The sequence below is a fragment of the Vulpes vulpes genome, chromosome 11 (assembly GCF_048418805.1).
Source record: "Vulpes vulpes isolate BD-2025 chromosome 11, VulVul3, whole genome shotgun sequence".
Taxonomy (NCBI): Eukaryota; Metazoa; Chordata; class Mammalia; order Carnivora; family Canidae; genus Vulpes; species Vulpes vulpes.
Window position 1 is genome coordinate 59,035,233 of NC_132790.1, and position 20,672 is coordinate 59,055,904.

The window sequence follows — 20,672 nt, forward strand, 5'->3', positions numbered from 1 at the left end:
CTAATTTTATGCCATGTATCATGCTCACTGAAGCCACCATCCTCACAAATCAATGGAAACTTTGGAAGGATGGGGTAGCGTCATGTGCATTTCAACACCACACATCTTACACACCAGAAACTGCACAGAGGCATTGTTACCTTTTCTAACAGAAGGCTGGACTCACCGTGTGGCTAACAGTTTCATCTCTGTGTGTCTATGGTCTTTGCCTTTTAACCTGTGCCATCACACTGCCAAACTGATAGCATGAGGTTGTCAACCTGACTACTGGCTGTGAGGTTAGTTCTGCCTCAGTGCTGAACCCCCATGCCATGCACCTTGGAGAATGCGGCATCTGTTCTAGAGTGGAAAATCTGGGGACTTCCCAAGGAGCCAAGAAGTCTCTGGAAAATCCTTAGCCTCCTTTGGGCAGCGTGACCCTACTGTTAGAACCCAGAGCAGTCCCATGGTCCCCCACCTGCACATGCCATGGGTGCAGGTGCGTGATGCTGGACAGCCTGTGGGAGGGAGGAAGTCCCTCCTCTCCAGGACTTACCACCTGCAGAAGAGCTAGGTACCCGGCGCCCACGTTGTCAAAGTTGACTTTCACCTTGGTCCAGTACAGTTCGCCAGTCACGTTGAAAGACTCACAGTCACTCTTATTGTTCACAACGGTGTAGTTCAAAGGCAGGTCTCCCTCAGTCTGGTTGATGCATCGCCCAAACTTCCCCGCAAACAGGTTCACACCCATGATGCTGAAGATGAGCCAGAAGATGAGGCAGACGAGGAGGACATTCATGATGGATGGAATGGCGCCCACCAGGGCATTGACCACAACCTCAAGTGGACAGAGAAGAAGCTCAGTTCCTGGGGATGCCCAGAGCATGGGCCCTTGTCAAGACCCGCCTACCCATGCCCTTTTCCTCACTGAACTCTTTTCCTACAGGCCCCTATGGGAATGGGGGGTGGAAGAGTTCCTGTCCCCAAGGAAGGGCTAGCCCTGGCTGGAAGCCCTGATGGGGAATAAAGGGAGAGATGATGGGGAGCCTGGGGGAGAGAACATACACACCTTTTTGTTTGTTTTTGCACACTAATGTCTGACCAAGTCCAGAACTTCTGCTTTTCCCTTCTGGTCCTATCCTGAGTTCACGACCTTCAAACTTAATTTTCAACAGGGTCTCTCTAGTTAAGTATCTGCCAGCAGTCTGATGGGAAAGGGCCTCTGGAGACGCATTCTCTGAGCTAAGTTTCTGGTTTATTTTGGGGTTGCTGCTACTAGGAAGGATGGGTGTTCTCCCTGAAGTCCGCCCAGGGGACCTCCCCGTGGCGTGTCTGGCAGGTGCTCTGGCAGCCCTCCAGTGCTGCGGTGAGAGCCGGGCCGGGAGGGCAGGGGGTGTGGCGTGGAGCTCCCCATGCTCTGCCCTTCCCGGAGCGGCTCTCTGACCCCGTGGAGCCCTGGCATTGTTCTCTTCACGGAGACTCACAGCACCCAGGAGAGGCTTCCTTGGCAAAAGTGTATGGTGTGCTCTACTCCACTGAGGGACCCGGGGCCAAGCCCCCCGGGAGTCACGAAGGTGTTTGCTGCCCAGATTGCAGTGAGGCTGGTGTGGGGCCATGTGGTGATCACGGTGCTGGGAAGGGTAATGCTGGCATGTACAGGTGAGAGGGTGTCCCTGATCTCCAGCGGGCATGGTGAACAGGGTGGGAAACCCAAATCCCAGGTCTGCCCTTGGCTGGCTCCATGGCCGACAGCACAACAGAGGCATTCCTGGCAACTCACATCTCCCCCACGTCCCTGTGGAATCAAATGTCCTTGCTCCTGAGCGATGTTTGACTTAGGTAGGATGATTCACTTGTGAATGCCTTCCCACCAGGAATAAGTGACTTGTTTCTCTTTTGGGGGTGTGGGCAAAGTTTAAAACCATCCACAAAGTGGGGGCCATGTGACAGTGCCTGCTGGGTCAGCGAGAGTTACACAGATGTGGCTGCTGAAGCCACAGCAGCACTATGCGTGTTTTGTAAAAAAGCACAAAACACAAAACACATGTGCACACAAATGTATCTATGTGTTGGTTTTCTTGCTATTCGTTACAAGTAAGATTTTTCTTGGTGGGGTTTTAAAGTTGCCTCATATGCACATATTCCTTGGTAAAATTCGATGACTTGAAAAATGCACAGGGCTCTGCAGTTAGAAATCAGTGCAAAAGCGTTTGCTAAGCAAATGCCAACAGCTACGTGATGGTGAGTATACAGCTGCTCCCTCTTAGCTTCCTTCACCTTCCCCGGCACAGCCCTACTGCCCATCGCAGACCGAGGAAATGGCCTGTGGCTGCCAGGAGGCAGGGCACGCAGGACGCAGAGCATACAGATGGCCTCCCACCCCGCGGCACAAGCAGAGGGGCTCCCGGGCCCCCGAGGCCGACAGGCCTAGAGGGAGGGCTCTCACAGCTCTTCACCCCCTGCTGCCCTGGGCCGGCGAGCCCAGATGAACCTCTCCTGGAGATTTTGCACCGAGCTCCTGCCAGGCTGGGGGCCACAGTCCCAGGTCGAGGCTGGGCCGCTCGGTCAGCAAGTGAACCTGGGGGTCATCCCAAGGGAGTCACCTCCCACTGCCCTGGCAGTCACTCCCCTTACCCTCATGCCCTCAAATCGTGACAGGGCTCGAAGGGGTCGGAGCGCACGCAGTGTCCGCAGGGATTTGATGGGGCCCATCTCGGCAAAGCCCAGGGTGTTGGCTACGAGGCTGATCAGTGAGACCTGTGGGAGGCAAGGCGGGAGTGAGCGCCATGGGGACAGCTCTAGAGACCGGTGGCAGGGCTCCTGGCCCGCCTAAAGCTGGGCTGGTGTGAGAGAGCCAGCAGGCTTCCCCACACTGTCCTGTCTTTGTTATTTCCGGCTACATCCTCTGCATGGCCACCATGCACTGGGCTGGCCTTCCTGGGGCCCAAGAGGCTGGGGGTGGGCAGGGAGACAAGTGTGTCCTAGCTTTCAGATCTTTGCTGAGAGCCTGCCGTGTGCAGTCACTAACCCAAGGACCTGGGATGCATCATCCCTACTCTGCGGATAGAAAGCCGAGTTCCTAAGCCAGCCACTGGTGTGGAGGAGCAGGCACATAAAGCCTGGGCTTTTGTCCCGACAGGACTTCCTTCCAGCCAAATTCTTGGACCTGCCCCTTCACTCCCCAGTCTTTTTTGGGGAAGGGCTATCCTGGGTTGACCATGAGCAGGGAGACGATCCTGGGGCTCTTCCCCAAAGCCAGACTTCGCTCATCGGACGCCTTCAGAGAGGGGAACCGCAAGCAAATTCTATGGCCCAGCGGCCAGGTCTGGCCAGTCTGCCCACTTAGGTCCCAGCAGTTCACCCCTGTGCTCTGTGCTGTCACGGCTCACGCACCTGCCCCACTCAGAGCCCTTCCATCTCGGTTGGTGGCAGCTCCATCCTTCCAGCTGCTCAGGCCACAAGCCTTGGCGTCATCCCTGCCTCCTCTCCATCTCTCATACCCTACATCCAACCCTCATACCCTACATCCAACCCAGCAGGATTTCCTGTTGGCTCGGCCTTCAAAATACATCAGAAGTCCAAATATTTCTCACCACTTCCACTGTCACCATCCTGGCCAGGCCACTGTGTACTCTCCCCTGGACTGTGGCCACAGCCTCCTGACTCTTCGGCCTGCCTCCATGTGTGCCCCACCCCCCAACCCCTGTGCTCCTCCAGTAGCAGGAGTCACTTCATGTCACTCTTCTGCTCGGGGTGTCACAATGTCTTCCTACTTCATTCTAAATAAAAGCCTGTGGTTTTCAAAGGCTCTGCCCCCTCTGCCCTTTGAAGCCTGGCCTCATCTCCTGCACCTACCTTCCCCAATCACTGTTCCAGCCACTCTGTTTTCTTTGCAGTTCCTCAAGTACGCCAGGCATGTTCCCACCACAGGACCTTTGCACTGCTCTTCCAACCTCTGTGTGGAAGGTTCTGCGGATGTATGCCTGGCTGACCCCAACTTCCTTCATATTTGCTGCAATATCATCTCAGTGGATCCCTCCTGGCCAGCCTAGTTAAAGCTATAATCTATACCTTCCCCTTGCCGGAGTCCTGGCCCTCCTAATTCCCTTTTGTTCTCTGCTTCCTATCCTCCCTGGCACACCTCGCCTTCTAACAGCGTACAATGCTGGCTTATTGAGTACGTTTATTGCTTGCAGTTGCCTTCCTCCATGAGGGCAGGAGTTTTAGTCTCTTTTGTTCTCTGGGATCCCCAGCATCTACAATAGTATAGTATGTATTGGAAAAATAAATGAAGGAATTCATCCTGGAAATACCCTTCTCCAGACCTTGAGGCCCAAAGACCACCCTTACCATGAAGTGAAGGGGGACAGCACGGCCAGCATCAGGAAAGCTGGGTTCCAGCATCCACTTCCTTCCCCCTGACCTTAGGCACAACCCCTGTCTGCTGGGAGCCCGGTTTCCTTCTTCATGGGCCAGCTTTCCAGTTCTGGGACGGAACAGGAAGCGGAACAGGAAGCACTGCCCGGCCTCAGCCCTGAGTTCCTCAAGGTGGCAGGTTGGTGGCCCAGGAGTGTTTGCAAATCTCTCTGCCTTCCCTGAGGGGAGTCACTCAGCAAGCTCAACTTCCCAAGAAGCTGCAGGAATCGCTGGGTGAGGGACCTCAGGGCCCTCCCACAGCCACGGGGCAGGAGGTCTCCCGGGTCCTCTCCTTCCTCTCAGGGAGGCTCTGAGGACTCCAGGCTGTAAAGCAGGTAGACCTCCCTCCCTCCCTCCCTCTCTGCCACCCTAGTACCCCTCACCCCAACATCAGCATTCTCTCCGTCACTGGGGGTGACAGAAAGAGGCCTGGACCAGAGGCCCAAGGACCCAGATCTGTGTCTCCATGCATGCCCCAGCCCAAGGAGCCTCTCCTGCCATGGTCACTGGTGGACTGGCCTCCCACTCAGGCTGAGCCCCTCCCTCTGGCCTCTGAGTGGGGTGTGGGGACCAAACAGAGGCCTGAACAGAGGCCCGAGCCTCTTGCACAACCACAGGAAGGACAACCCCTGCTGGTTGGTGGACCCTGAGGCCAAGCCCAGAAGCCATGGGGTCCCTCTGAAAGCTCTTCCCAGTTTGCAGATGCTGACTCACATTCTGTTCTGCAGGACCCACCACAACCAGATGGTGAGCCCCCACCTGAGTCCTTCGTCTTTGCCTGTTCCCCCTGCCCTCAGTGAGTGCAGATCCAAGGCTGCTCTGCACTCTGGTCTCATTTTCCTCTCTGGTTCTTCTCCCACTCAACTGCACTCACCCTGCTTGGCACCCAGCAGGGTCCTGGGGCCCCGGGGGCTGTGGGGCAGAGGGCTTCCCCTCTATCTGCCAACTGGGTACTCAGAGAACATGCCACGTCCTGCCCTAGGCCTTCCTTGGACAGGAAGGGAAGCTGTGCCAGCTGCCCCAGCGTCCACAGCAGCAACCAGTGTTCATAGCTTGCTGCCTTCTCACAGGTGCCTACCCCTCTCTCATCCTCCCCAGGGGTACCTTCTACCTGAGCCTGGAGGGTCCCCCCATTGCCTTCCCAGAATCCCTCACCAACCCTGTCCCCTCTGGCCTTGGGCTCATATCTCCCCGGTATAGACAGCCTCCACCATGTGTGGACACGGAGGCTCTTAACTGGCTCCTACCTAGTGGACCTGACAGATACTTCACAACACGTGTGCCGAGTGCTGTGATACAGGCTCGCCTGCTCCCTGACTTCTGGCCATCCTGAGGGGACGGTGGGGGTGGCCCGCTCCTGCCCTGGCTCACACTCCTGCCTGGACTGTTCCTCACTCTCCTCTGTAGTGGATCGAGTCTCCACAGAAGCTTAGGTCTCCCTTGCTCCTCTGTCTCTCAAAATTGGGGTTCTGATGGCCAGACGCAGGTTCCTCTTTCTTTTTCTTTCTTTCTTTCTTTCTTTCTTTCTTTCTTTCTTTCTTTCTTTCTTTCTTTCTTTCTTTCTTTCTTTTTTCCTTCCTTCCTTCCTTCCTTCCTATCTTTCTTTCTTTCCTTTTTTTTTTTTTTTAAGATTTTATTCATGAGAGGCAGAGACCTAGGCAGAGAGAGAAGCAGGGGAACCTGATGCGCGACTTGATCCCAGGACCCCAGGTTCACGACCTGAGCCAAAGGCAGATGCTCAACCACTGAGCCACCCAGGTGTCCTCAGACCCAGGTTCTTATCCCTCCCAGACTGGGAACCTTATGAGTGGCCTGGGGCTCTCCTGTGACCCGAGACTGTGGCCTCCTTCCATCTGCTCTGTGGCTTTGCTAAGTGCCTTCACGTCAGCCTGCTGGCCCCACCTGCCTTGTCATTCTGTCCTTCCGGCCCTCTGCCTCAGCTCCTCCCCACACGGGCAACCGATCTCCCCTGGCCTCTTCCCTCTGGGCCCACTCACATCCACGATGAGGAAGTCCAGCCAGCACCAGGCATTGGTGAAGTACTTCTTAAAGCCGTAGGCCACCCACTTGAGCAGCATCTCCAGCACGAAGATGTAGGTGAACATCTTGTCGGCATACTCGAGCAGAACCTTGATGGTCTTCCGCTCCTCTAGGTAGATGTCCTCGAAGGCCTACAGATCAGGCCGGACAAGGGGGACAGGATGTCCCGACCACTGCCAACTCCACCCCTCGAGAAACTTCATTTCTAACAGCAGCCGCTGCCCAGGAGGGCAGGAGCAGGGGAGGCATGTGGCGGAGGGGCGCCTCGGAAATCACAGAGGACTAGAACAGCATGCTCCCCTAGGAGCCTTGTGTTCCACGGGTGGCTCAAGAAAGGATCGCGGTATGTGGACAACACACAATGTGTAGTGAGAACACTTCTTCCTTCACGAGGAAGAGTGAGGCTCAGTTCTGAGCTAAAACTTGCTGATCTGTGTTAACAAGGAGAGTGTGTGCAGGCTCAGCTCGGGGCCTTCTGCTGAAAACCCCATAGAACCCCTCCTTTGGCTGTTTTCATTCCACTGTGCTTTTACTCTCTTTACTTTATGCAGTTCCCTACTTCTCATAGGAAACAAAACTGGTGTCCACCAAGAACAATCATTAAAGGTCTCCTTTTTACAATAAGTTTATGTAAACACACACAAACCAGTGAGAGTTGATCTAAAGCAAAATTTTCAATAAATGCTGGTGATAGCAGTTTGTCAATAAGAAGTTTGGCAAAGGCACGACTAGATCTCCTGGGGATCCCAAAGCTCCTGCAACCCTCAGAATCCAGTTGTCCGAGTTCTTAAAATGCTAGAAGGTGCCTTTCTCCACCTCCTCGTATCTGCCTCAACCTGAATTCCTGAGCCAATGGAGGAACTCTGCAGGCTCCCCGGTGCCCTCTTGTAGCTCCTGTCCTGATCTGTACCCGTGTCTCTCAAGCCACCTCTCCCCGCCCACCGTGTGCTCAGAGGCTCCCCATCTAGGCAACTGAACACGTCACTGGGGGCCCCAGGGAGTTGCCTCTGCCTGTCACTATGGGCCTCCCTGGCAGCCCGTAGGGCCCATGTGAGCCATGGGGACCCCGGTGGCCAGTACTGTCAGCCTCGGTGTGCACTGCCTAGGCATACATATGGCTAATCCAGTCAGTGTAGACAGCATGGCAGGATGATTCAGGTCCTAAAATGGACTCTTGGAGTTGTTCAAGACAAAAAGTAGGTGTTTTTTTTTTCTGATTATAAAAATGTGTGCTTCCTACAAAAAATTAAATAATAAAGAAATGATAAAAAGAACAGAACACACCTCCGATTTCATGACATTATAGTAACCACTGCCAACATTTAAGTGGAGATTCTTTTTGACACTGTTTCTGTGTGTGTATGAGTACACATTTCTCTAAGGTATACTAAATAATTTGCTTTTAAATTTCTTTTCCACTAAACAATCTTTTGTGAGTGTTTATCTACTCTACAATGTGAATGCACACAGTAATGTTCTTTTAAAAGGCTGCACGATATTTTATTATTTGCATATACTCTTGTGTATTTAGCCAAAGCACCTATTAACGAACATTTCAGTTGTTTTCAATTTATCACTGGTAGAAACAACACTGCAGTGAACAATGTGTCTGATTATCTGTTCAGGAAATTTCTAGAATTGGGGTGCCAGGTCAAAGGTGCACTTTGGGTACAGATTGGGTATAGGATCTCCAGCAGGGGACATCCACAGACACTTCCTCCATAGTGCATGAAGTTGGCTCTTTCCTCACCACTCCCCCGATGGTGGTGGGGTCTCTCCTCCATCACTTTTCCTAGACTAAGAATGAAAGTTGTATTGTGTTACATTTTAACTTATTTTATTACTAGTAATGCTGACATCACTTCCTTGGATATTTGCAATGTTCCTTTTGCAAATTGTCTGTTCATATTCTTTGTCTAATTTTTTTTTTTTAGTTGAGTGCCTGATTTATTCTGCGACATGAACTCTTTGTTTTACATACTCCACCCTAGTTGTGTGCCTTGTAAATCTTGTTTACTGTTCTCATGGACAGATGAGTGGATAAAGAAGATGTGGTATGTATATATAATGGAATACTACTCAGCCATCAAAAAGAATGAAACCTTGCCATTTGCAATGATGGGATAGAGCTCAAGGGTATTATGCTAAGTGAGATCAGTCAGTCAAATGAAGACAAATACTATATGATTTCACTCACTTGTGGAATTTAAGAAACAAAACAGATGAACACGTAGAGAAAAAAAAGAGAGGCAAACCAGAAAAGATTCTTAACTATAAAGAACTGAAGGTTGCTGAAGGGAGGTGGGTGTGGGGATGGGCCAAATAGGTGATGGATATTAATGAGGGCACTTGTGTTGACCACTGGGTGTTCTATGTAAGTGATGAATCACTAAATTCTACTCCTGAAACTAATATTACACTGTATGTTAAATAACTGGAATTTAAATAAAAGCTTGGAAAAGAAAAAAAATTAAATAAATTCAACCTATAAAAATAATCTTTAATTTTGTTTACCATACTTTAGTTCCACACTTTTTTTCATTTATTATTATATCATTTAATGTAATTATATCATTTATTATCATTTTCATTTAGTAGAACCTTCAGTGTCACATTAAGAAAGCCCCTACCTAGTCTAAGGCTGGTGGAAAAAATGACACTTCTTCTCTTCTTTTACTTTCTTTTGAACTTTCTGGCTTCATTATTTTACATTACAATTTTAAAAATCCAATATATGTTGGTAAAGAGCAAATATCTATTTTAATATGTTTTTCAGAGTGCTTGTCACTGTTACTTTATTAAAGAATCCACTTCAAATCCATAGATTAGAAGTCAATTTTATTATATAAACTACATTTCTATACTTGTTTAAATCTACTAAACCTCTCTGTGTGCTTTTACTTCTTGCTGTCTATTCCTGAATTAGTATCATATGAATTTTCCTGGCCATTTTTAGTAATTTTCAAAATAAAATTTAGTAATTTTTGTCAAATTCCCTTTAAAAATGTTGCAAATTTATTGTTATTATGTTGAATTTATTAACTGCATTAGGATCTAATCTGGAGTCTTCCTACCCAAGACCAGAGTATACTTATAGTATATTTTTTGATTGGTCTTCTTTTATACTGCCTAGCAAAGTTTTAGAGTTTTCTTCATGTACCTTTTATACATCTCATGTCATATTTATTTCCAGTTATTTTATGCTTACAATGTCTGGCAAATAAGGACAATCCAGAAACATTACTTATGACTAAATGGTTTCTGTTGGTATAAAACAACCACAGCAACAATTCTTTCGGTATTTATTTTATAACTGGCTACATAATATTTTTAATTGGTTTAAAAATTTTTGTAGCAATTATTATCTACCATTAATGCTATAGTTCTATTTATTTCTATTATTTTAACTGATTTTATACTTCACTCTATTAACTTCAATTCTTCTATTTTCCAGTTTTTATTTTGTATCTTCACTTTTCTTGATTAATTGCACTGGCCAGTACTTCAAGATTATTATTAAATAATGGAACAACAGCTAAAAAGTAGTGAAATTATCCTTTTCTTACTCCTGACTTTTATATAAATGTTTCAAGTGTTTTACTACTAATGATGATAATAGAAATTAATTTGAGAATATATTTTTCACCAAATTAAGGAAATATATTTTATTTCTATTCTTACTAGAGTTTTAGAAATCAGGCATTCATTGAGATAACTATATCTCAATGATTTGAGATATATATATTTGGTTTTCCATCTCTGTTCTAGTCATATAAATAGATTTCCTAGTATGGCACCATTCTACCATTTTAGAACACACCTGGTTATGACTTATTCAATTTTTAAAATATATTGCTTGTTCATATTTGCATGTATTTCAGGATTTTCGTGACACTATTAATAAGAATGGAGTATTAAATGTTTTCTTTATTTATTCATGAGAGTCACACAGAGAGAGGCAGAACATAGGCAGAGGGAGAAGCAAGCTCCCCGCAGGGAGCCTGATGAGGGACTCGATCCCAGGATCCTGGGATCATGCCCGGAGCCAAAGGCAGACACTCAACCCCTGAGCCACCCAGGCATCCCAAGAATGGAGTATTAAAACTGATCTACGGTTTTCCTGTTGATATACTTGAGGTTTTAAAAATCAGCATTATTTAGCTTGCATAAAAAGGATGTGTAGACTTTCCATCTTTCTTCATACATTAGAACATTTAAACAGGATTGCAATTATTTTCTTGTTTGAGAATGCAAAAGAACCCACCCTTGGAGATGTGAGAGATTAGCTAATCTAATTAGCTACTGATTTATCTATTTTACTGTTAATTGTTCAAGGAATCAGCTTTGGAATTTCATATCAGTTTTATTATTTATTTTCTAATTGATTGATCTGTTTTTAAAATTTTATTTTTTCCTTGTCTTTAAGATTATTTTGTTGTTATATTTATAATTTCTTGAGTTAACTAATTAATTTACATTCTTTTTAGTTAATAATAAAAGTGTTTAAGTCTATGATTCTTTTTTTTTTTTAAGTAGGCTCCATGTCCAGTGTGGGTCCCAATGTGGGGCTTGAATTCACGACCCTGAAATCAAGAGTTGGGCAGAGATCAAGAGTGAAAAGCTTAACTGACCGAGCCACCGAGGCACCCCTATGTATTTTCCTTTTATTTCAGCTGTGGCTGCATCCTATAAGCAGTACTCTCGATATTATTATTTTCTAGTTTTTTTTTAATCCCTCCAGCCAGTTTTTTTTTTTCTCTACCTCTAATTTTCTTATTTTTCTTAGGTGGATCTCAGGTGGATAGAATTGGTTGAATCATAATCTTTGACTTACAACACACGATCATCTTTGGTCCATGAGTAGCCTTTGGATTTTATTTATTTGCTTACTTTTAATATAATGAACACCCATGAACCTACCACCAAACTATTTTGTTTGATCCAAAGTTTAAGAATTACTTTTACACTTCTAAGGATTGTTTTTTAATCTTTCTATTTTGTTATATCTAACAGTTTCCTTATCTATAAAATACACTTAATAATAGTACTTAATTAAGTACTCAGTACAACTCAACACAATAGTTATTGTGAGACTCAAATGAATTAATCTTTGTAAAATGGTTACAACAGGGTCTGGCACATGGTGGGTGCTATTTTAAATGTTACTGCTTTCATTATTATTAGGCTAGATCAAATTTGTTAACTATATACATACTTTTAGATCTCTCATTGTCTTCTTTTTTTAAAAGATTTTATTTATTTATTTATTTGACAGAGAGAGAGAGAGAGCACAAGCAGGGGGAGTGGCAGCCAGAGGGAGAGGGGGAAGCAGACTCCCCCTCAGAGCAGGGAGCTAGATGTGGGACTTGATCCTAGGGCCCTGGGATCATGACTGGAGCAGAAGGCAGACCCTTAACCGACTGAGCCACACAGCTGCCCTTTTGTTGTCTTTATCTATGTGCTTTGTCAAGAACTAATAGAAGTGTGGTAAAATCTCCCTGTACTATTGCACTGTTGCCACTTTTTTTCTTGTTTTCTTTTGTTTTTTGTTTGATATAAGTGCTATGCAATCCCAAGCAAAAATATAATCGTTTTATTTTTATTATGGCTTAGACCCACCTTATTTTATCTTGAGCTTCTTATGCTGAATTCAACCTTGTTAAATGTTAACAAACAAAAACACTTTGATTTTGGGGATCCCTGGGAGGCTCAGTGGTTTAGCGCCTGCCTTCAGCCCAGGTCATTATCCTGGAGTCCCGGGATTGAATCCCACATCAGGCTCCCTGCATGGAGCCTACTTCTCCCTTTGCCTGTGTCTCTGCCTCTCTCTCTGTCTTTCATGAATAAATAAATAAAATCTTAAAAAAAAGAACACTGATTTTTGTTGTCATTGTTTGCACTTGCCTGATATATCTTATCATTTTACTTTTAATATTTCTGAGGGACACTGTCTTGGTTTGTCATTTAAGAGCACAAAGGTGAAGTTTAAAAAAAAAATCCATCCAGAGTCCTTTCCTTTGAAAATATGAATTTTATCCAGTTACCATTATTATTAAAACACGTGTTAGCTTTTGCCTCTGCCATATTATTTTCTGTTTCCTGGTTTAATGTTTCCTTGTTCCTTCTTTTTTCTCTTCTCTTTTGCTGTAAGAGCTCTGTTTTCTTTAAAAGAAAATCCCCTTCAACAATTTGGAAGGGATATATAGTTTGCTTTCTGTTAAACAAGTTTATAACTTTAAATATCACACTCAGACTTCTTTTTCTCAATATATCATCGACGTGGTTTTTTTTTAAACCGTGCTTGGCTGTCTACCCTGATTAGATTCACCATTTGCTTGCCAAAACTCCTCCTCACTTATGCCAGGCTGAGTTTTTTCCTCCACAGCCCAGACTACATGGCTCTGGCTGCCCTTGTTTGTGGCTGTTTAAAAACAAAACTCGTTAACATATTGTCAAATCATCCTTCTCTGAAGCCTACAGAGATTTGGCTCTAGCTGCCAATGGTAAAACAGCATGCAGCCTGCAAGTCATGGCTCCAGGCCCACTCTGGAACAGAGGAGGGCAGTACAGGATGAGGTGGGAGGCCCAGAGATCTAGGAGTGACAGTCATGGTACCTCCCCATGGCCTGCCCCCCAGGAGGCAGCATATAGCCTTGGGTCAAAGTGCCCTTCTCTCTTGCTCCATAGTTCAAAGCATTCCCTGGTAGTTGTTCAAACATGGGGTTCTCACCTCCCCAACAATGTTAAGTGCTTGCTTCCCCAGGTAAGGAAAATTGTGATCTCTCCTGCCTTCTTGGCTACCCATCTCCCTGTTCACCAGCATCTTCTAGAACCCTCTCCAGGGCTGTCCCATCTCTTCCTAAGAGGACTCTTGAGAGATCAGAAGAGGGTGCTTGGGAGCCACATGGGGCATTCCTGGAGGGCCTCCCTGTTCCTCCTGGTCTCAGCAAACCTCTTTGTCCTCCATAGTTTAGCTTCACCTGCTATCTCCAGGGAGTCTTCCTGATTGCTTTGGTTCCCCTGGCCTCCTGGTCATTTGCTCCACTCCTATTCAGTTTTCTCTCCTGACCTGATCTCTATCTCAAAACTATGGAATCTGATTTCAACTAGACTCTGAGTTGCTGAGGCTGAGGCTGGGGTCTCTTCCTCCTGCTGCTCCTCATGGCTCACAGGACTAGATACAAGGCGAACTGAGGAAAGATCTATTGACCAAATGGAAGGTCAAGACAAAGGACCTGATGCCTGGGTTTAAATGCCACATCTGCTGCTTGTGAGTGGTGGGACCTTAGGCAGGTTACCTCATGTTTCCACAAAGGGCCATTGTTGGGATCAAATGTGACAATGTGTGAACTACATAGCATGGCCTCTAGCCCTGGAACACGAGAAAAAGTGGAGCTACCAGTGCAATCTCAGCCAGCATTGGTAACTGCATTGAAATGGCCTAATGGAGCTATGTGCAGGTGGGTGTGTCACCAGAGCATGGGGGCAGAAGGCTGGTGACTTGAGACCTATGCCAGCTGTACACTGTGAATGTGAAATCATTCCCCTTTGGTGGAACACAGGGGCCCGCCCGATGACCTCTGTATGTGTGTGGTGTTGTGATTTTGTGAGCTGACTCCTGTTCCGGGGGCCAGGGGAAGCACATCTTCAGCAGAGGCTCTGCCCCAGTTTCTGGCCTGGCTCTCCAGCTGGAGACTTCCGTTCCCTGCCCTCCCCCCTTCTCCATCCCTCTCCCTGCATCCCCAGGAGGATACCAGTGCTCCACTGCTGAGCAGGATCATGAAGATGATGAACGTCTCAAACCAGCTGTGCTCCACGATGCGGTAGCAGGTCTTGCGCAGTCGCCACCAGACCTTCCCTGGGGCCTGTGTGGTATCCACGGCGCAGCAAGGACAGCGCCGGACACAGCCTGTCGGGGAAGGGAGGTGGGGTCAGGCCCAGGTCAGGGCCTGCATATGACTACATCTGATCGCAAAATGTTGGATGGTGGAAGGGGTGACTGAGAAAGCAGTTATGAACAGTGTGACATGGTGGGCAGGCGTGGTGGGACAGTGGGGAACACCATGGTGCTGTCCTCAGGGACCCACGCCCAGCAGGAACTCCATGGAAAAGCCAGATGGACTAGGCACCCAGGGCAAAGGGCCTGGGAGATCTGAGCAGGGGGAAGGCTGGGGCTGGGATGGGCTCCAGTTTCTCCTCCGCTCATCTGGGAAACTCTCCCCCTGGGGGAATATTCCAGAACCCCTGGGGTACTCTATTTCTGGGTCTTCTCCATGTTTGCGGTTTTTAAGCCTTGAGAATGGCAACCCCCTCACTGGTAGCCATGTGGAGGGCAAACTCTCATTTTACCCCCAGCTGCCTTCTGAATATACCACCGATTCATAAAAGCTACAGATACTGATGACCAACATGGTCACATGTCACACCCATGAGCATTTACAGAAAAGGCTAGGCTCTGTGCCAGGGGCACAGATGAAGAAGATGAAGTCCCTGCTGCTGAGGGGGGCATCACTCTACCAATGTGGGGTCATGGGTCTTCAGTACAGCTGACCCACAGCCACCCAGATTGGCACTCCACAGGCAGGCTTGTCATTAGGTCCTGGGTGGAAGGAGGGACCCCAGGGTCACCAGGAATGGGGAGGGATGCAAGCATTGGGGTCAGAGTGGGGTCCAATATGGCCTTGGGCCCCAAGGAGCTGCTGGGTCTTCTGCCCCTCTGGGGCTGTGTACCTTCAGTGAAGCAGTCCTCTGGATCCTTGACATCCTCACCCAGGTCAGGGATCTGCTCCAGGAGGTCTGCTGTGTTGGTCATGTCTGCCGTGCTCCCCTCCGAGTAACTATCCTCTGGAGCCTGTGGACAGGGCCGTGGGGTGGGGTGGGTGAGGGCCATGTGGAAGCTTCCAGCCTTCAGCCCAGAGTCTGGGGCAGTCAGGGGCTCCCTGAGGGGAGGTGCCCAGACTACTTTCCTTTGCATAACCTGGAAATCTGAGCCCAGGGTGGGTGGGAGGGAACCTGCCCTGGGGTTGAACTGAGGCTGGACCTCAGGGGCTCCTGAGTCTGTGGTTCTGGTCTGCTGGAGTCTAGGATGGGGTACAGCGGGGATGGGGAATGCATCCAACTGGGAACAGACAGACTTGGGCAGCAACATGGACTCACACTTGGAAAAGGACTCACGGTGGTAGCTTGGTGCACACGGAAGAGACAGGCATGCCACACCCAGAACAGAATCAACCAGGACCACAGGCACATACAGGTGTGAGGTCAGACGTGCAGAGCACAGGCCAGCAACCCAGCCTACACTTCTCACCCAACTCATGAATGCTGGTGTGATGGGCAGAGTCTGCAGTAAAAGCAAGAAGGTATCGGAGACTTCTCTGCCTGGCCACACAGGGTTCTCGAACCCTGACCTTGCATAATCTGATTCTAGAGAGGCATGTGCATACGGTATGCCCTTGTGAGTGTCTATGTCTGTCAGGTGTGGGTGACAACGTCGGGGGGGGGGTGCAGCAGTGCTCACTGTGGGTGCTTTGTCCCGTTCCTCCTGTTATGCCATTGCACTGTGAACGCAGGCTGCTGAGCTGGCCCCTTCTCTAGAACAGTCTATAGCCGGGGAGTGGCTGTCCCTGGTAATGGCTTGGGGGTTACAACCCAAGCCAGGGGTGACTGACACCCAGTGTTGCACTGACATGGGAAGACACAAGGCCAGCCTCGGGGTGGGGCAATGCCATGTGGAGCTCATGCTCCAGGGCTCCCCACTGGACCAGGCTGAAACCCGAATTCGGTACCTGGCCTTCCGAAGCTTCTTTGTTGGCCTCATCCTGCTTCTCCCACCTCCCTATCAGCTTCTCCAAGGGCACTCCCTCAGTAAATCATTTGCACAGGCAGCCTGTCTTAGGCTCTGTTTCTAGGAGCCTACTCTGCAGACGGGCAAGGCAGGGGCTTCTGAGAAGGAAGGGGAGGCTTCAGTGGTCTTGGATCCCGTCCATGCCACCCGCTAAGTGGGGATGCCCGTGTCGCTCTGTCTCAGGCTCCACTTGGAGATGAGCTGGTTTGAGTTCCCGGGCCTGCCTCTGCTCCTGAAGCTGTCTTCTTTTCCCTTCCTTCCGTGACTCACTCTGCTTAACAGCAAAGTCCCCTTTAGTTTTGGTGTTTGTGATGGGGAAGGGCTGGACGCTGCGGGGAGAGTTGAGGGGGCTCCTGGGTATAGGATAGAGCCTTAGACCTTTCGGGGTCCCTGTGGCTTTGAAGCCTTCATCCTTCTGCCCACAGCTTCACTGGGCAGCTGAGCTGGAAAAGGGACAAGCCAGAGGAGGTCTCTGTGCTTTTCAGGCACTGGAGCCGCATAAAGTCCCCAGCCCATCGGGTGGGAGGTAAGTTCTCAGGATCCCGCTGCAGGTGAGAGGAGGGGTCTTTTTCTCAGGAGAATTCAGCCCACCTCTCTCTCCCTTTGATGGGTCCCACCACGAACAGATTTGAGAGGAAGAAGTTTCATCATGTCAGTACGAAAGCCCCTTCTCTCTGTGACCTGTGCCCCTCCTGTATCTTCCTGTTCCCATGTGCCTTTGTGTGCCAGACCCTCCAGCGGAGAGGTGTGAGCTGCCCCGGTGGGATGAAGACTCCAGCAGACGCTCATGCTCCAAAGCTGATCATGATCACAAAGCCTCCCATAAGCCCCTCCCATGAAAGGGACAAGGCAGCACGTGCAATGTTCCGTTGGAGGGAGCCACAACTGCGGGACCGAGGACCACGGACACTGTCTCTGAACACCTGACCTCACCTTCCACAGTGCTTGGTGTAAGCGGGGACGGGTATGCAGGGTGGGGGCCTGGTAAACACACCACAGTCCTTTATTCAGGGGTTGTGGACACAAATGCTCACGGGGTGGAATGCTTGTAGGTAGTGGAATGAAGTTAGGCAAGTGGGGTCTGTGGCAAACCAGAGAGCTCCAGCTCATCCGTCAAGGAGGCGGTTATCACTTGTCTCCAGCAGGGTGGCTCTTCTTCCAATGTTTTTTCATTTTTTTCCACTTTTTTCTACATTTCAGAAATGCAGATTTGTTTTTACTTTGGCTTTTGGGTTTTTTGGTTTTTGTTTTCGTCTTTTTATATAAAAGCTACTGGGTTTTAAATGTTGGTAGTAAATTGAAATTAAAACCCTTCTGTGGCCAGAACAAAACTCTACACTAGGCCTTCTGTTTGCAGCCTCTGCTTTAGTCAAGGGGAGAAGCAGCTGGTCGCCAATGTGCCAGGAACTTGTTCTCAGCAACCCCCCGAAAGTCCCCTGGGATGGGGTAATTCACAGGACAAACATTTGCCAAAGAGGACCAAAGCACGGGGACTGAGTGAGGTGGGGTGAACACATGAAGGTGTAGGGTTAGTCCTGCGTCAGGAGCCTGAGCTGGCTGCTTCCAGAATTTGCCAGAAGCTCTGGGCCCCACCCCAACCCTCCCCTGCCAGGACAGGGCTGCCCATGCTCCCCTCTGCCAATGGGTCTCCCACACTGCGTGTGACGGTGGCTACGGTTCCCCCAGCAGGTGCAGGTGTAAGCCAGGACCTCTCATGGCCTGGCTCCAGTCCAAGTGGCAGCGCCGTGCCGGCTTCAGGAACAAAGATGTGGGTTACCTCACTGCACCCTGGGGCCGGGGGCTCCACCTTCCGCTGCTGCCGCCAGTCTGCCTGAGCCACACTGGCCTCGGAGGAGGCAGTCTCTGACACCTGGCTCCAGGCCCCTGGCTCTGGGACGGCCTCTGGACTGCCGGAAACAGGCTGGGATTCCTGCTGAAGAGACCCCAGCCCATGAGTGACCCAGCCAGAGTGTTTCCAGGGTCCCGCATATGCAACTGGAACATGGTCTCCTGCCCTCTTCATGGGGCCTCATGTCACTGAAGATCTCTCCCTCAAGGGCCCGGAGTGGGCAGCTGGGAGGCCTCCAGAAGATCCAGGCAGACAGCTCCGGGTCAACCTGGCTTCAATCTCCCCCTCCTCCCACTCCCTGGAAGGGCGCAGCTGGGCTGCCAATGCCCACTGTCCAAATGCTGGCAACTCCACTCAGGAATGACATACCGACATCCCCATGAGCTCCCATGGCTTGCCACGTGTATCCCCCCTCCCCACCCACATACACACACACACACACACACACACACACACAGGCCCCAGGAAGCCAGAGTCAACAGGCTCAGGAGAAAGAAAGGGGATGAAAAGGGAGCATCCTAGAGATAATTGGTAGCCGTGGTCATGGCAATGCCAATCCTCCCCTCCCCCAACATACACCATCACTGTCCCACAGCCTGACTCAAGGGGTGGGTGGAAGTTGGCCTCTGGGACCACCGGGAGGCACAGAGATGTGGAAGCAAGCCTGGAACCTCAGTTCTAATTCCACACACGGGTGGGGGCAGTTCCTCTTCACAGCAAACCTGCCCAGTACACGGCCCAAAGGAAGTAGCCAGGACGGGCCCAACCACACAGAGAACCACTCACTGTTTGACCTAAAGACCTAAGGAGGAGCCATTTGAGCCTGGCTCGGGCCACAGGAAAACAGAGGGGGTTGGGGGGGGGGGCACTGTCTCTTTTGTCCAGACTCTGGTCCTAAGTGTTAAAAATAACAGGTTGGGAGATAAGATAGTGCTGTCTCTGACACCTGCCATCTTAGGGATGCTTATTTTTAAATCTCAGAGTTAGCCCTGGGCCTGGGAGGAGGGGAAAGGGCAGTCAGGAGGTCAGGAGACTGCACTCCTCCCTCACCAAGACATTCCACCTTGTTAGTCCTGGAGGGGGACAATGGTGGGCGGGGACCAGAAGTGCTGGCTCTGTCATAGGGGTGTAGGGCACTCCTAGCAAGTTTCTGTCTTGCCACACCTAGTTCCCCTTTCTGTACAGTTAGCTGCTTGTGGCTGGCATCAGATCAATGATGGACAATAGTCCATTCCGAGATCCTCTCTGGGTCAGGTTGGGAAAACAGGGTTGGCACCCCTCGGTGAGGCTGCCTCTACCTCCACCCTACTCCGGGAGCAGTCTGGCAGGGGCTGGGACCGCTGGAGAGCACAGCCCTGGGCCCTGCATATATGCATTGGGGGGCACTCACCTGCTTGCTGGACTCTTCCTCTGTGCCCAGGCTATTCTCTTCATCCTCCTCTTGGTCGTCCGTGTCTGACTCAGCCATGGCAATGGGCACACACACAGGTTCTGTATCCCCAGGGGTGCCCTGGCCTGGCTGCTTGTCTTCCTCAAATCGTGTCTCCTTACGGGCAGGAGGCACCTTCTGTGACTCCGGGGGTGGTGGGGAGCTGGATGTGGCCATGCAGCTGGGCAGCTGGCCATGGGCAGCGAGGGCCGTAGGCTTTGGAGGCCGCTGTAGGAGTCCACAGCAGAAGTCCCAGGTGGTCCGCTTGAGGAAGCGCAGGCCACGCTGGATGCGTGCCAGGGCCAGCTGGAGGTTGTTCATCTCCCCGTCGTCGTCAGGGGCTGTGAGGTTGTCTGCACTGAAGGAGCTGAGCAGCAAAGCCAGGAAGAGGTTCAAGACCTGTGGAGGCAATGGATCAGGCTTGTCAGGCAACTGAGTCCCGGGGACCTTAAGAATCGGTGATGGCCAACAGCTCTAGGGTCAAACCACTGGGCCCTCATCCTAAATCCTAATTCTCTTGAATCTAGTGCATTTGGCTATAAAACAAAAGATAATAAATTCTCATCCCTTTTTCCCAAGGGCTCAGATACAATTTGGGTTGAGGGCACTTGGCTGCATGGCCCCAGATCCCTTGGGTCTTGGCCCAGGGTCCACGGGAGAACCATGGGTTCATCCAGTGATGAAGCCTGCAGATGGGCTCTTGCTGCCTTGGGAGTAGTGGGAGGCTGCTCCCCAGGAAGTGGAATCCAATCTGGGATCACCAGGGACAAAACAGAACCCCACCCAGAAATAATCCAGAGCTCCTGGGAGCTTTCCTGGGAAAGGGCCTTTACATCTGTTGGTGAAGGAGGGGGTAGTGGTGGGGTCTCTGAGTTGGCTCAGTACCTGGACATCAAGGGCTCTTGCTGTGGAGTACACCCTACCTGTGTCCCCAGGTGTGACTATGCTTTCCAGGTGAGGGACATGGAGGACAGAGCTGAGAAGGGGCAATGGCAGGAGAAGAAAGGCACAGGCATCTGGGACTGTAACTACAAGGTCAGGACACAGAGAGGTGGCTGGCTAGGTGGTGACGGGTGCTTGGATGGGTGCTAGGTACGGGACCAGACACTGGGATG

General features: G+C 49.9%; 1 protein-coding gene across 9 annotated transcripts in view; it reads right to left on the reverse strand.

Moving 5' to 3' along the window:
• The window catches only part of SCN5A (sodium voltage-gated channel alpha subunit 5), a 97,421-nt gene that overhangs the window by 11,885 nt on the left and 64,864 nt on the right, over positions 1-20,672 (reverse strand). For 4 of the 9 annotated variants that reach the window (XM_072726488.1, XM_072726487.1, XM_072726489.1 and 1 more), the window contains exons 17-23: positions 19,519-19,956; positions 18,057-18,209; positions 15,166-15,286; positions 14,190-14,344; positions 6,393-6,566; positions 2,614-2,736; positions 536-817 (exon numbers count right to left, since the gene is read on the reverse strand). In XM_072726488.1, the coding sequence (XP_072582589.1) occupies positions 536-817; positions 2,614-2,736; positions 6,393-6,566; positions 14,190-14,344; positions 15,166-15,286; positions 18,057-18,209; positions 19,519-19,956 (1,446 nt within the window). Of the gene's footprint in view, positions 1-535; positions 818-2,613; positions 2,737-6,392; positions 6,567-14,189; positions 14,345-15,165; positions 15,287-18,056; positions 18,213-19,518; positions 19,957-20,672 lie in introns of all 9 variants that reach the window. The other 5 variants (XM_072726492.1, XM_072726485.1, XM_026000992.2 and 2 more) reach the window with 2 other exon arrangements.